Source organism: Cydia amplana, chromosome 16, assembly GCF_948474715.1.
Source record: "Cydia amplana chromosome 16, ilCydAmpl1.1, whole genome shotgun sequence".
NCBI classification, from domain to species: Eukaryota; Metazoa; Arthropoda; class Insecta; order Lepidoptera; family Tortricidae; genus Cydia; species Cydia amplana.
In genome coordinates, this window is record NC_086084.1 from 15,309,685 (window position 1) to 15,322,843 (window position 13,159).

The 13,159-nt window shown below is 37.5% G+C and overlaps 1 protein-coding gene across 1 annotated transcript in view; it reads right to left on the reverse strand.

The window, feature by feature from the left end:
* LOC134655473 (nose resistant to fluoxetine protein 6-like) overlaps positions 1–6,282 on the reverse strand; it is a 40,877-nt gene extending 34,595 nt beyond the window's left edge. Inside the window, exons 1-2 of the mRNA XM_063510937.1 lie at positions 6,211–6,282; positions 4,158–4,297 (exon numbers count right to left, since the gene is read on the reverse strand). Coding sequence (XP_063367007.1) covers positions 4,158–4,297; positions 6,211–6,277 — 207 coding nt within the window. The 5' untranslated portion in view covers positions 6,278–6,282. The remainder of the gene's footprint in view (positions 1–4,157; positions 4,298–6,210) is intronic.
* Between the last annotated feature and the right edge of the window lie 6,877 nt (positions 6,283–13,159).

Here is a 13,159-nt window from a genome sequence, read left to right on the forward strand (position 1 = left end):
GGTACATTACATAATTTTTAACAATGTATTTTTTATGTGAGTGAAATGTCTATTAAAAACCCGTAGGGGTCAGATCAAAAACTAAGTAATTAAGTCCGACTCACGCTTGACTGTGAGTTTCTAATAGATTTTCCTGTCATCTGTAGGTAAAGAGCTATTATGTGTAATTTTTTCAAAATTTTAGACCCAGTAGTTTCGGAGATAAGGGGGGAATGGTCATTTTTTGCGTATTTTCTTAAATAACTTCTAAACTACCTATTTATTTTAAAATTATGAAAAAAATATATCTGAGATTCTTACAATGAGCCCTTTCATTTGATATATAACAAGATATAGTTTTCAAAACTTTTTTTTCTATTTTCAGTAACCCCCCCCCCCCCAAAAGTGACCCCTTTATTTAAATTTCTATTATTTACTTTACATGTATGTCTTTGGGTTACATACTTACATGTGTGTACCAAATTTCAACTTAATTGGTCCACTAGTTTCGGAGAAAATAGGCTGTGACAGACGGACAGCCAGACACACGAGTGATCCTATACCTAAGGGTTCCGTTTTTTCCTTTCGAGGTACGGAACCCTAAAAATCGTCAAATCAAGTTTGAGACCTGTTAGAATTGACCTTATGAATTTAATAATTTCGGAACTGGTTTTTTTAAAGCTTATTAACCAAATAAATGCACACGTCATGAATTTATTAACCAAATTGTTTATAGGAAAAGGTCACTTTTGTGGACAATACTATAAAACAAAAATTAACGACTCGGGTACATATACAGGGTGACACATAAGACGTAATACAAAATATGTTATTCGAAGTCATTTTCCTGGTGTTATAAGCCCCTGCTAGGTCTCCTGTTGTTAAAGTAATCATTAACATTAAAATCATTAGTTTAATTTTATCTGTAATGTTTAGGCTCAGTATGGTTACCCTACCTAATTAATTTGGAGAAAAAAGTTTGTAACCACTTTCGTAGTAAACACTCACCTTTTTTGATTATCTCGACCAATAATTTTATGAATAAAATGCAGTTTGACACATTATTGAAGTCCGCACCGTACTCCGCGATGTAAAGTACATTTCTGCCATGACAACTCGCTGGATATTTGTAAATGGATATGGAGGAAGCATTATTCATTTAATAACACAAGTTCGCTACAATGACAGGCTAACCAAAATTTGTTATGACAAGCGATTTCAATAATGTGTCAAACTGCATTTTATTCATAAATTATCGGTCGAGATAATCAAAAAAGGTGAGTGTTTACTACGAAAGTGGTTACAAACTTTTTTTCCATTTTAATTAGGTAGGTAGGGTAACCATACTGAGCCTAAAAATTAGAGATAAACTTAAACCAATGATGTTAATGTTAATGATTAACAACAGGAGACCTAGCAGGGGCTTATAACACCAGGAAAATGAGTTCGAAAAACATATTTTGTATTACGTCTTAAGTGTCAACCTGTATATATGTCACGTTTTTCATAATGTCAATTTGACTAATCCCGTCATAGGGGCAGAATTCAGAAATATGATATCAGAATTCAGAAATCAGTATTCAAAAATTAGAATTCAGAATTCAGATAGAGTCTGTGCGGAAAGAGAAGAGTCGTGGCAGAAACGGGAACTAACAATTTCAATTTCATATGGCAATCAAACCTTTGACACCTGTCTTGTAAAAAGTAAACAAACTTCTGTCATTGTATGTTTTTATTAACAAAAACCGCAAGTTTTATGTATAAAATATTTTCAAAACACGATAAAACAGTGCATAAAACCACAAGAAAAATTATATTTAACATTGTTCGGTTTTGTCAGCGGGAAAAAAACAGTTAAAAGCCGACTATTGACTTACAAAAAGTCGCGGAACATGTTTCCGCTATTCACGGGTTGATACAACTATTTAATATTACATAATTACCTATTTAATAAGCCCCCTAATTAATTTGTCTCCGGTACATAATCGGTAAGTATATTCATTCAAAATATATTCATTTTAATAAATATGCAGGTCATTCATGATCTTTAAAATAACTGACAAATAGTGTTGATACTTGCCATTTTATGCATATTTATATGTAACTAGCTTTTGCCCGCGACTTCGTACGCGTGGATTTGTATATTGGTGGATATATATTCTACATTAGCTTAGAACATTATGCAGCAAAAGATAGCAGTAGGGACTTTTAATCATTTGTTAATTATTGTACACAACCGGGCTACGAAGTTTCAAGCCCCTAACTGAATAAAATTGTTCTCGATATAATCCCTCTCAACCCCCAGCATATTTTCAAGTCCACTATTTAGTAAAACCTACTACCTAACTACCTATTTACGAAGTTTGAAGTTCCTAGCTTTAAATAAAATTTGAACTCTCTACCAACTTTCAACCCCTTCTTAAACCTTTTAGAGGATGCAGTTTTAAAAAAGCTGAAATTACTTTTCATTTATTCTAATAATATGCCTTTATACAACGATTCAAGTCCCGCACTCAAATAAATGTTTGACTTCCATACAAATTTTCAACCCCTTTTTTACCAACTTCGAGGAGTTGGTGGCCGGACCCAATATCATCGGCGAAACGAAATCCCACAGACTTCGCTGGTTCGGGCACCTATTGAGAATGGGAGAGGACCGAGCTGCCAAGAGGGCGTACCTGGGAAGACCGACTGGTGGCCGCCCGGTAGGTCGGCCCAGATACCGCTGGGGAGACTGTGTGGAAGCGGATCTGCGTCAGCTTCAAGCCGATATTTGGCAGGAAACGGCGCAGGATCGGGAAAAATGGTGTGCTCTCGTTTCGGAGGCCACAAGATCCTCTTTGGGTCGCTGAGCCGTAATAGTTAGTTAGTTAGTTTTTTACCAACTTGAGGAATGAATTTTCAAAAATGCCGAAATTATTTTTCTTCTATTCTAATAATATGCCTTTATACAAAGATTCAAGTCCCGCACGCAAAAAAATGTTTGATCTCCATACAAACTTTCAACCCCTATTTAACCCTTTTAAGGGATGCATTTTTAAAAACGCTAAAGTCACTTTTCTTGTATTCTTATAATATGCCCTTATACAAAGATTCAAGTCCCGCACTCAAATTTTTTTTCGATCGCCATACAAAATTTCAATTCTTTTTCACCACCTTAGGGGATGAATTTGCAAAAAAGCTGAAACCTGTTTTCTTGTATTTTTATAATATATCTTTTTACGAAGTTTAAAATTCCTAGCTTAAAATAAAACTTGAACCCCATATAAAATTTCATCCCCTTTTTAACCCCCTTAGGGGCCGGCCAAGCCACATATTTTGACTAAGGTGTAGAATTTGTGAAGTTAGGGCTTGTAGAGTTAGAAGCTTGGCTCTACAAGAGATCTGATAACTTTTTGTCAGTGCGAGCCTTATGGTTTCGTCTTGGCAACATTTTACATGAAAATGTTTTTGGTGGGATTTCACTTCTTTTTGTAAGTTGCTTCCATCCCCTAATTTAAAGGGTTGCGCGTGTGATTTAAGGTACTATTAAAAATCCTGAAATACGTACCTCGGGGCATCTTTTATACAATCTGCTTTTTATTGATTCCCCATACAAACTTCAACCCTCCTTTTCCCCTAACGCCTTTTCCACCCCCTTTTCACCCTTACGGGGTGATTTTGGGGTTGAAAACTATTCAATGCCATTCCCCATTACAAAAACTATCTACATACCAAATTTCAACTAAATCGGTTCAGCGGTTATTGATTTCCCATACAAATTTCCACCCCCCTTTTCCCCCCCTTAGGGGCAAAAACTTTCAAGTTTTTGAATTATTTTGTTGTTTGTGTACTAGTACTATCTTACATACCAAATTTCAGCTTCCTAGGACTTCAGGAAGTACACTAGAGGTTTTGATGATCAACAGTGAGTGAGTGAGTATTTTAGACATGAATAAAATCTTAAGTATAAGAGCTATGCAATTGAAATTTTTTACGTTTAATAAGTCCACTATTGACATCATATCCAGAGAATTTTGTTTATCTGGCATAATCCAAACCCAAGTTATGAGGGTTCAAAAAAACGACGAAGCGCTTCGAGAAAAGGTAGGTAGTGCCCTTGCGCTTCGCTTTGCTCGTCTTGGCGGGGGCACTACCGTGCCCCCAGATTTGTATTTGTATTTATTCTGTGACGGTACCTGTATGACAGTGAACAGCTGATTCGTTTCATTGGTCACAAGCCTAGCGTCCACGTAGCAGTACGTGTCACCAGGAGCCAGGAGACAGTTGTGGTAGTTGTCCAAGAAGAACAGCTCGGGAAGACGCGCGTACTCCGAGGCTGAAATAGTTATTTGTTTTACAAGGGGGCAAAGTTGTAAATATTTAATAACATTTATTCGGGGGCAAATTTTGTTTAACCCTCGTGCTTTGAAACCCTCGTCGCAACGCTCAATATTCCATTTTTCGAACCACTTTTGGAATCTTTCGCTTACTCGGGTACCTATCAATATTAGCACGAGCGGTTAAACAAAATTTGCCCCCGAGTGAAACACAACATTTTTCACCACACCAACCCGAAGCAAATATTAAATGTAAAAAATCAAACAAAATCAAACCAAATCAAATCCAAATGAATGTTATTACATATTTATCATCCAAAATCATCATTTAAAAGTCAATTCTACCAGCAAACTTAAGAAAACAACTCAAAATTTGCATTTGATTACTTTGCCTCACATGTGAATAAAATGCAACTTTGCTATCAGTTTTTGAAGTGCAAAGTAAGCCTTTCCGAGCTGGTGTGGTGAAAACGTAATTTTTTGAAAAGATGTGTCCCGCCGAGTTTGTTGCCGGTCCCATATTGGGATATCCTCCTCCAATTGAGGGGGGATTTAAATCTTCTCGAGGCAGAGGTGTAGGGTTGGAGCCGGTGTAGCTTTATTTGACGTTCATTATGCGCATTGTAATATGCCTACCTACTTGAATTAACTATCTTTTATCTTATCTTATGTAATCCAGTGGTCGTGGGTTCAAGTCCTACCCAAGACAGTACATATTTCCACTTTTAATTTAATTTCTAAGCTGAAAACATGGTTACTTCATTGTATTCATCCTACACGTGGTATATGCCAGCCAACTGGTTAAATACGCCAGCTAATTAATCGCCTAACCCGTTCATTAAACGCCGGCATCTAATTAAATGGCTCAAGTTACTAATAACTAACACTAACTGATATAATTCCAATATCATTATAATATCTGTTTCATGTCAGTGCACGTTCGAATTGGCCTGTAATAGGGTAAATCGCCAGTAACTGGCCACCTGTTAGTAGCTGGCCACCCTAAACTAAAAATTGATTCTATTCACCTATAAACAGAATTCATTTTAGTTATTGAAGGCTGGCCAGTTATTGAAACCTTAATACTAAAACGAATTATGTTTATAGGTAAATAGAATTCATTTTTAGTTTAGGTTGGCCAGTTATTGGCCGGTGGCCAGTTACCGGCGAATTACCTTACTTGTGCGGACAAATTGGAGTGAAATTAACGCACGAATGACTCCGAAAAACTCATTGGTACGACTCGTACGAGCCAGGATTTGAACCCACGACCTCCTGTTTGGAAGGCTATTATACCAGGTGACCTCCGCTTTTAAGCTTTTAACCCTTAAATGCAAGATTTATTCTTTTTGCCCAATACGCGTCACGTAATTGTTTACTGATCCTGGGAAAAATAGTTAATAAAATTAACACATCGATTTTCACAGCTAAATCAGTTTTAGAAGGTACATAGGGTAAATCATAATTTATTGAATATACAATTATTGATAAAAGATATATGAAACAAATCATACTACCATCACAAAACACTATTTGTGATATATATGTACCTATCATAAAGTTTTTAAATATACTTAAAATAATTGCAAACCCCAAAAACACCGTTTAATTCACATACCATACCAAATGACATTTTACAAAATTTCCATTATCTTAGACCCGTGTCTCAAAAGCTTGTAACTTGTAATACAAGTGGATGTCCCTTTCTAACAAAAGCTGTCAAAAAGTGACATCCGCTTGTATTATAAGTTACAAGCTTTTGAGAAACCGGCCCACAAATGTAAATTTTTAAAACTAAAATACTGGCCAAACTTGAATACAAAATGGGAAAATTTATCAATTTACCATCAAAATCATTTAAGGGTCAATATTAAAATGACATTAATTAAATTAAATTCCATAAAAAACATACCATTTAAACGATAAATAACTCCTGAAGTTTGTTGCGCAAGTAAAACACAAATCACTAAAGCTTTCATTTTTAAAACTAGATAAAATTTAGTTTAAAAATTTACTGAAACATTTCTAAGTAAATATATTTTATTTACAATGCTAAGAGTCGCAGATTGCTCAATCGTCCTCGGGAGGTCGTTATTAAATAACTCACGATAGCGAACTAGACGATATAACCATCGGTGTGATACTAATTGACTCGACGGACAACATGTTTAGGGTAGATCGGGTAGAAGTGACCTTGTCATTTAAATTCACGTACTTACCGTAAAACGGGGTGAGTATTAGGTTTCGCGGGGAGAGGTGGGTTATGAATGGGGAGAGAAGGTTTGAGAGGGGGGTGAGAAGGGATTTTAAGGCTACTGCTACAAAAATAATGTATTCCAATTTAAAATGGAGCTATAGTAATACGCATAATAAAAAAAATCGATCCAACAATCTTCCAAAATCATCTTTGTATGAAAACCCCTCTCACCCCAAATTTATATGAGGCACTACGGGGTGAGGTGGGTTTTCCTCCTTATCGTCAAAGTTATGAAATGGAACTACCCAAAATAAAATAAAAACTAAAATACAAACGTCCGGAACACTTATTATATACAGTTATACACCATTCAGTTTTCATATGTAAAAATAAAATGTTATCGAGGTTTGAATTTCAGTTTTAACCCTACTCACCCCATTTTACGGTACTTATAAAAATTGTCATTTAAAATAAAAAAAATTTAAATAGAGTCTGCGCGGAAAGAGAAGAGTCGTGGAATGTATGGGGCCCAATACATTCCACGACACATCTCTTTCCGAACAGACTCTATTATGTTTGTGTAACAACGAACTACCTAGAACAATAGAATTTAAATTTTTAAATAACAAATAATTTAAATAACAAAATAAATAAATCATAAATCTAAACCTAAATTAGCCTGAGACATTGTTCTCAGGACGCTGGCCGCGTTCCCCCTCTGCACAGTGAGGCTGAGTTTGTGAGCAAAAATGCGCCAGGCTGGCGCCGCCAGCTCGTAGGTCGCCAGACACCCAGACTAGTTTGGTAGAAATTTATTTTACTATTTTTTTGGTGTCTGACGACCATGGACCGAGAGTTTCAATTGCAAGTGCCACAAATTCATAATTAGTATTCAGGAATGCATATTTGTGACACTTGGCAATTTGGATGGCGTCTGCTGCCGTCCCTGGCTTCCTGGCAGAGCGCCAGACGTGAGATACCTAACTATCCTCTGGGCTTCTTCTAAAATAAATATCGAAAACCCGATTCTTTCAAATCTGGACATTCTGGGGCTCATTCTACTCAGAATCGACAGCACTCTCCATCCTACCATTAAAAAAAGATGTCCCAAAATGTCCATTCCATTACGTCACGTTTTTAGTATGAGAAAAATTTTCACTTGTATGTAACGTGACAAAATTTTGGGACAAATTTTTTTATCATCAGGATTGAATATGCTAGTGATTCTGAGTTGAAAGAACCCAAAAACACCAGGATCTGTGAGAATCGGGTTTTCAATATTTATTTTAGAAAACGCCCCTCTAGCTGCACAGACGTCAAAACTTGCCAAGAAAAATGCAATTTTAGATACAGCGAGGAAATGCTGCCAGTATCTACGGCACCATTCCGCAGGGGGATATTTTGTAATTATTTATTTTAAGTTTAGTTTTATTTATTTTTACACGACTGCCCCAAAAAAAGAGTGTATTGTTTTCAGGGTTCATGTTTGTATGTGGGTATGTAAGTTTCTTTGTTACACCGTAACAGCTAAGTGCCTGAACCGATTTAGGTGTTTGAGATATCATTGGAATCCTTACGTCATCCCGAGTAACATAGGCTATGTGACGTCATCACAAAACCAATATGGCGGATTATGCACTGCAAATTGTGCAACCGAAACAAAAATAAAACTTATAAACCTATCGAGTTGGGTATTAAAATAAAGGATTTTGAAAGACGATTCTAAAACTGTACACAAAATATGGTTTAAACTATTCATTTGGTAGAACAAGATTTTACAAAATATAAGTATAACGCAGAGATAAATGAATTGTCTAAATCTATTGAGTGGGATATTAAAAGAAAGGATTTTTTAAGGCGATCATACGAATATATATAAGTTATATATTTAATTGTATTGTTGGAGAGAAAATACGAAATGTTCTACATCGCGCTAATGACATTTCTCTTTGCAGCTATATACGACAACGTCATACGTGGCGCTTACGTTATTTTCAATTGCGAAAGTGTCAAATACGAAAGGAACGGTTTGAACGATTGACTAGATACATACTCTGAATAAACATATTGTGTTGTTTATTATAAGATTTAACTTGAGACTTTGAATAGAATGTAACAGTTTTCTATGGAAAATGGCTCTTTTGAATAAAACAAGTAGGGCACGTAAAGCTTTCGATAAACGTATGAATGAATCGCCGCGTTCTCGCAAAAATAGGCTAGACAGCGTGAAAGAAAGCATGTCTAAACATTATTCTCAACTGTCTAACGAACCAAAGCAGAGTATTTCCAAAAAATCTGCCCAAAATAGGTATTCCCTAGTAAGGCGTGAAACAGACAACCAAAAAGAAGCAAGTTTAGCTACAAATCGCTCACAAATGTCACAAAGACGACAAGAGGAATCCTTGTCTGCGCGTTCTACAAGGCTGACTCAGATGAGCCTACACGCTTCATTAATGCGTGAGCATGAGTCTCCCAAATCTCGTGATAAGCGTTTGGCACAGAAGCGAGAGTATGCTTCAATGATGAGGGAGATAGAGTCTCCTGCTCCACACGAGGCAAGACTTACTCAGATGCGTGAACACGCATCACTTGTCCGGGAGCTATATAGAGTCTCCCACTGCACGTGACACTAGGTTGACGCAAAGTCGCGAGTACTCGGCGTCAGCACGTGCACAAGAGATACCTTAATTCTTCTCGTGAAGAAAGTCTCTCAGGTATGCGACACTAATATTACCATGACTGTAGAAGGCAGGTCTTTGATGATGATTTTAATTTTGCAAATCCCGGTGCACACGTGCTACTGTTGTGAAACAATATTTTACGAGAAGCAAAGACTGGTAGCTTAAGACAGATGGGCTCTTCCTGCAAATTCCCCGAGTATTTTAATAACGAAAGCCGAAGGCTGAACTCCGCATAGGGTCGACGCTCCGAAGCGTAAGGCAGGTGCGTGCTTCCTGTAAATTCCCCAAGTATCTTAATTGCGAAGGCCGAAGGCCGAGCTCCGCGTAGGGCCGAAGGCCCGGAGCGTAAGAAAGGTGCACGCTTTTTGCAATTTCCCCAAGTTTCTTAATTGTAAATACCGAAGGCGGAGCTTCGCGTAGGGCCGAAGGCCCGGAGCGTAAGAGAGATGCATGCTTTCTGCAGCTTCCCCAAGAATCTTAATTGCGAAGGCCGAAGGCCGAGCTTCGCGTAGGGCCGAAGGCCCGGAGCGTAAGAAAGGTGCACGGTTTCTTGCAGCTCGAAGTATCTTAATTGCTTAGGCCGAAGGCCGAGCTTCGCGTAGGGCCGAAGGCCCGAAGCGTAAGAAAGGTGCACGCTTTCTGCAGCTTTTCCAAGTTTCTTAATTGCGAAGGCCGAAGGCCGACCTTCGCGTACGGCCGAAGGCCCAGAGCGTAAGAAAGGTGCACGCTTTCTTTAGCTTCCCCAAGATTCTTAATTGCAAAGGCCGAAGGCCGAGCTTCGTGTAGGGCCGAAGGCCCGGAACGTAAGAAAGGTGCACGCTTTCTGCAGCTTCCTCAAGTATCTTAATTGCGAAGGCCGAAAGCCAACTAATGGGAAATAATTATGTAGTTGCAGAGATATTAAAGCCATAGCACTTTTCAATACGCCTGGTTTTTGGGTCCGACCTATTTAGGTTTTTAAGCACGTTTTATGCTAGCATATCAAATATCAACATGATGAAAGCTCTTTGAAGCAACTTAAGTGCCTTAAATCATATAAAAAATGTGGTTGGTTTGTATGGTCACTAAAATGTATAAAATAAAATAAATTAATTAAAAATTAAAAAACACGACTGCAGTTTAAAAGCGAACTGAAAAGCTAGAAATAATTTTTAGTTAAGTTAGGTACTCAACTTAATGAATGTAAAATAGAATATATAAGTGTTCAGTCAGGGTCGTAAACAGCAAACGGAATAGTTTAGGCTCATTTAGGATCGTGACTGTACTTTGTATATTTTATTTCGATTGCAGTCGGGGACCTTGATATATTGAAATTTTCCCATTCACAGGTCCCCGACTGCATCGAAATATACAGGTACAGTCACGATCCTAAATGAGCCTAAACTTTTCCGTTTGCTGTTTACGACCCTGACTGAACACTTATATATTCTATTTTACATTCATTAATAAGTTGAGTACCTAACTTAACTAAAAATTATTTCTAGCTTTTCAGTTCGCTTTTAAACTGCAGTCGTGTTTTTTAATTTTTAATTAATTTATTTTTTAGATTTAGTTTTTAAGTTTTGTAGGTTAGTTATTTAATTATGTTTTTTTTCCTAGTTATGTATATTAAGTTTGTATGCACTAATAAATTATTATATTTTGGATTGTCATAACTAAGATTCAAATTAGAATGGAACAGGAGACCTTTTTATAGGTCTCTGAGCGGCTAGAGGCTATTATATAGAAGTCTGACTAGCCGCGACTAGCCGCGAGAACTGGAATTGTGACGCAAGCGACTCAACTGGGCTATAACCGCGAAAATCGAAGTTCGCAAATTGCGGGCATTTTTCTCTGTCACTCTAATTACGCCTTCATTGGAGTAAAAGAGAAAGATCCCCGCAATTTGTGAATTTCGGTTTTCGCGGTAACTCCTCGTACAGTTGTAGTGCATAGTTATTTATCCATCGTATTTTTACGGAAACATAGGAACGTGTCTTGCTATTTCAGTCAGTCTCGGTACAAAAAGTACTGAGGTTGACTGAAGTAGCATGACAAATACGAATGTTTCCGAGAAAGCACGATGGAAAACAATTATACTTCGTAATTTGATAATAACGTAAAATGTTGTAAGTAATTCCGTGCCGCGCAAGAAATTTGACATACTTAAGTATATTATTTTAATTTATTCAACTTTTTTTTAATAGTGAGAAGTTTTCAGTCATATGGCCATAAATAAATAAATAAATTCATTTATTTAAGGACCATCAGGGATCATTTTTTTTGTTAGTACTTACGACTATGCCTATGCATAGGTATATGGTTTTTCGAAGAAATTAAGCTTTCATGCGCACAACGCGATTTGACACCAAACGAGTAAGTATGTTCGGTCGGAATTATATGAACGGGCCTATCTTTACTTTTGAACTCTTTGTTATGCCTACGTCCTGTATTTGATTTGCCGATTGTTTACGAGATCACAAAAAAGGCGAAATTTTTCTACCTTGACATATTTCAAGCATAAAACATTAGCTTTACATATTTTAATCGTCAAGCATAATAAGTAGGTATACAGAAAATAAATCATTAATAATAATTAAAATACAAAAGCATAAGACACACAATGGGACGCTTAGAGGTCATTCTATTAAACAAAGGAAGGTAATTAATTTATGAGAATAGGCAGGCTTTTTCCGACTTTTTTTTTAAGTTGTCTGGTGCCATCTTCTCGTTTTTTTATCACCGCACCTCCCGCCAAAGGAGGAAAGTTCATCCTCACTACTTAGCCTTAACAACGCAAAATCAACTCTACCCATTTCCTACAATTTAGGTTCAAATTTCACTGGCAAATTTTGGATGTTTTGTTTGTATGGCTGGGCCTAATGAGATACATGGCACACCCATGGCCGTCTTAAACTATGCTGGTGCCCCTGGGCACATAAGAATTTGGGTCCCTTTTGGAAAGTAAAGAAAGCTAATTAAATTAACATTTGTCTACTATGGTCTATCTTCTATTTATTATGGGTAATCAAATATACTGTTACTGTCTGTCTTTGGGGGTCCGCTGAGGATAGGGGCCCTGGGCATGGGCCCCGTGTGCCCTTTTGGTAAAGACGGTACTGGGCACACCAAGAATAAGCGCACATCTTGCTCGTTTCTTCCCAGAACGTGCAGAATGTGGGATGAGTTGCCTCCTGAGGTATTTCCTTTGCGCTACGACATGGGGTTCTTCAAGAAGCGGGTATTTAGGGTTCTCAATTTAAGGGTCGGCAATACTTAAGTGGGTCCTGTGATGTTGCTTATGTCCATGGGCGACGATGACCGCTTCCCATCAGGCGGCTCGTCTGCTCGTTTGCTGACTATCACATAAAAAAAGATTAGTAAGTTTTTTATTCGCTTGTCATTTGTTGACCGAGCGAGCGATAGCGAAGATCGCCGTTTCAGCTTGGGCAAAATGCTTTTGTATGGCTACCACCAGTGTGGCTACCACTAGTTTGGCACTGACTTAAACGCTAGCGTGAACGTAACTTACTTTCTATGCATCTCGCTCGTACTATTAGTGCGAGCGAGATGCATAGAAAGTAAATTACGTACCTACCTAGACGTTAGCTTACCTATATGTATTATGATTTGTATGTAAGTATTATGTTTGTACGGGCCAAATCTTGCTAGTTAAATTTGACCCACTTCCCGACTTCCAATGACGCTGAAAATTTGCATACATATGTAAGTCTGGTGACAATGCAATATTATGGTACCATCGAGCTGATCTGATGATGGAGACAGGAGGTGGCCATAGGAACTCTGTAATAAAACAAGGCAATCTAATTGTGTTTGGGGTTTTTAGAATCATCCCGATGAGTATTAGTTGCCGCAGGCGCGGCTCGCCGTAAGGAGCGCTTGTGCGGTGCACTCCCATAAATAATCAAAATGAAATTATACCACCTATTTAATATATTACTATTTAAGATCTATCGTAAAAAACTCAATACCAATCAAATAAT